The sequence below is a fragment of the Stylophora pistillata genome, chromosome 2 (genome assembly GCF_964205215.1).
Source record: "Stylophora pistillata chromosome 2, jaStyPist1.2, whole genome shotgun sequence".
NCBI classification, from domain to species: domain Eukaryota; kingdom Metazoa; phylum Cnidaria; class Anthozoa; order Scleractinia; family Pocilloporidae; genus Stylophora; species Stylophora pistillata.
In genome coordinates, this window is record NC_142520.1 from 40,725,997 (window position 1) to 40,728,876 (window position 2,880).

The following is a 2,880-nucleotide window of genomic DNA, read 5'->3' on the forward strand; positions in this document are numbered from 1 at the left end:
TGTAATAATCGTGTACATCTGTAAGTATTACTTAAAAACCTGTAGACAGTTGAAACGATTAGAGTCAATCAACCGAAGCCCGGTGTATTCACATATTTAGGAGACTTTGAATGGACTGGAGACAATCAGAACAAGAGGAAGACAGAGGAACTTTGTGGAACAATTTTACAGGTGTGTTCAGTATTACCTTGGTTGTAATAATAACTAACAGGGTTACCCTTAGAGTCCATAAACATTTACTGCATTCCGTTTACAAGATTCCACTCGCCAAAAGTTACCGATGGAAATTTCTATAGGTATAGGATTGTCATCCTTTAATTCTTTCACTTGAGCAACTAATATTTTCAGGCAGAAAGTTTACTGAGTCAAGAACTACACAGAGATAATTGGGAAATATCGTAAAATGCAGAGACCTTTGAAATACCAATATTTTACCACGGGTTGGCATATTCTTAAAAAGTGGAACATATGGCCAGTCGCGATCAAAAGGAAAATATTACATACTTTGAAATTTTATTTTATTGAAGGACGTGAAGAAAATGGCCAGTTGTACCTCTTGACTTGGCATGTCATTGATATAATTATTATTCTTTTTTTTTTCCGTCCTCTTTTCAGATATCAAGACGTTCATTTGCAGTCGTATATCACGGTGCTGGCCGGTGAGAGATGGCTTGGTGTGCATTGGTCAGTTTTAGTCTTACTCTTGATGTGTGCAGTAGCTCTTTCTACGATCCTTACATCTCAAGACGCAGGTATGCTCATTACATCCACACTTATGTTGAGAAACGTACGCAGTAACGAAAATGGCAAATTTGACGAAATCTCGTCAAACCCAGTGAATGTTCATGGATTTGAAGATTTTGGCGAATTGTAGTCAAATTCATCAAAGCAAAATCAGCTTAGCGGAATTTTGAAGATTTTGATGAAATTTCGTCAAAGTTTGCCATTTTTGTTACTACATTCATTTCTGGATTTTAAATCCATTTTAAAATCAATGGAAATTTTTACAATCTGATCAGCCATCACCAGGGCGATATTGCATCCATCATTGCTTGGGCCAAAAGTAGCAAAATTTGCCATAAAATGAGTGAAACGGAGGCATTTTTCTAGAAAATTTTGCAACTTTTGTTCCAAACAATGATGGATGATTCTTGAGTTCTTACATTTTTTTTTTGAAAAATGGCAATTACAACATTTCAAAAACCTTGCACTCGTGTTACAACTTTGCACTTGAGTTACACGAAAAAATGTACCTGTTTTCAGCCAATCAGAAGCCAGTAACTTTTTCATGTATATTATCAGCGGTGTTACTGGATACCTGTGACCGCACATGTATGGCATGCATAGATGCGTCACTCACGCGCTTTAAGTCGAAACGTGTCGTTAGATATGCAAGTCCAGTTATACCATGTCATGCGGAGTTTTGGTTGTGTATTATTTATGGTTTTGTTTTGTTTTTCTGTTTCTGTTGTTGTTTTTATAACTTATGCAAAATAAATTTGATTAGATATCATGAAAGAAGTACTTCCACACAACCCTCACAAACCGACTTATTAAAAAGGGTTTTAACATTGACATTAATCCAAGTTTACTATATATAGCGCTCGCTGGATTGGAGATTGCATACATCTTCCTGAGTTTTGAACAAATGGCTGTCTCTGTCAGAAAAACATCCGAAGTTGAGAGCTATATGACGTCAGTTGAAAGAGTTATCACTTACACCGAAATTGAAAATGAGCCTGGCTACAGAGCGCAACGAGCTCCTCCAGAACATTGGCCGCTTGAAGGAAACATTACTTTTCAAGACGTGTCCATGAGGTACTACTCAAGGGGACCACGAGTACTGAAGAAAGTTGATCTCCAAATAAAAGGAGGAATGAATGTTGGAGTTGCAGGACGGACAGGAGCCGGAAAGTCATCTCTTGTGGCAGCACTACAGCGCATGCCAGAAGCCCAAGGTGTCATAATGATCGACAATGTTCCAATAAAGGAGATCAATCTTCAAAAGACTCGACGATGTATATCTGTTCTTGATCAAAGCCCTGTTCTTTTCAGTGGATCGTTGAGAAAAAATCTTGATCTTATGGAACAATTTCGTGATCAAGATCTATGGCGAGCCCTGGAAGATGTTCAATCAAAAGAATTGGTGGAAAGGCTGGAAGGGCGACTGGATCATCAGTTGTTAGAGCATGGAGCAAATTTCAGCCTAGGAGAACGACAGTTGATTTGCTTGGCCCGTGTTCTGTTGGACCAAAGCAGGATAATCATATTGTAATTTCTGCTTTTACTCTAATCCATTTCCGTTATTTTCGCAACGAGAAAATTACAAAATCCACTCTTTAAATAATTTTACAAGGTAAAGAAGAAACTAAAAATGTTATCGTTTTTTTCATCGCGCGCTGACAAGTTTCCATTACCAATAATAAAAGTCCCTTGCTATTATCATGAGATATGTATTTCAAATGCGGCGTAACGCGTCAGTCTAATGAAAACATTTAGAAATAAACTTCTGTTACATGTATCTTCAAGAATTATCTTTCTTTCTCGACGAATTGTCTCGTAGGTGACAGTGAAAACACCCGAACAGTTCTTGCTTGCTGGCACTGATTTACATAGCAGGTGAAAGGAAAAAAAATTGTGAGAAAACCGAGACCTCAGTGCTGATGTAGCGAGGTTTTTGGCTCTGATCACGAGTGGCAGATAGGCTGTGTTGTTCACATGAACAAAAGACCCGATTTGAGACGAAAAATTACTGTTAAATAACTTCTACACGGTAAATATTTCACAGCATTACCTTCCATCCTTTTCGCGTCTGTGAAATGCAGGGAAGGAAGAAAGCTTTTTTTAAAGGATATCAAGTACATTATTTTTGGAACATAC

General features: G+C 37.7%; 1 protein-coding gene across 1 annotated transcript; it reads left to right on the forward strand.

Moving 5' to 3' along the window:
- The first annotated feature begins 211 nt into the window (after positions 1–211).
- On the forward strand, positions 212–2,577 carry LOC148739502 (ATP-binding cassette subfamily C member 4-like). The gene is made up of 2 exons (XM_088750391.1): positions 212–752; positions 1,602–2,577. Exons 1-2 carry the CDS (start codon positions 404–406, stop codon positions 2,273–2,275), a joined length of 1,023 nt encoding a protein of 340 aa, XP_088606517.1. The 5' UTR covers positions 212–403; the 3' UTR covers positions 2,276–2,577.
- The last annotated feature ends 303 nt before the right edge of the window (positions 2,578–2,880 follow it).

Excerpts from the sequence above, each read along its gene's own strand:
- LOC148739502 (XM_088750391.1), top strand. The coding sequence starts at position 404 with ATGCAGAGACCTTTGAAATACCAATATTTTACCACGGGTTGGCATATT. Across the intron at positions 753-1,601 it reads CCTTACATCTCAAGACGCAG|CGCTCGCTGGATTGGAGATT; the intron begins GTATGCTCATTA and ends TACTATATATAG.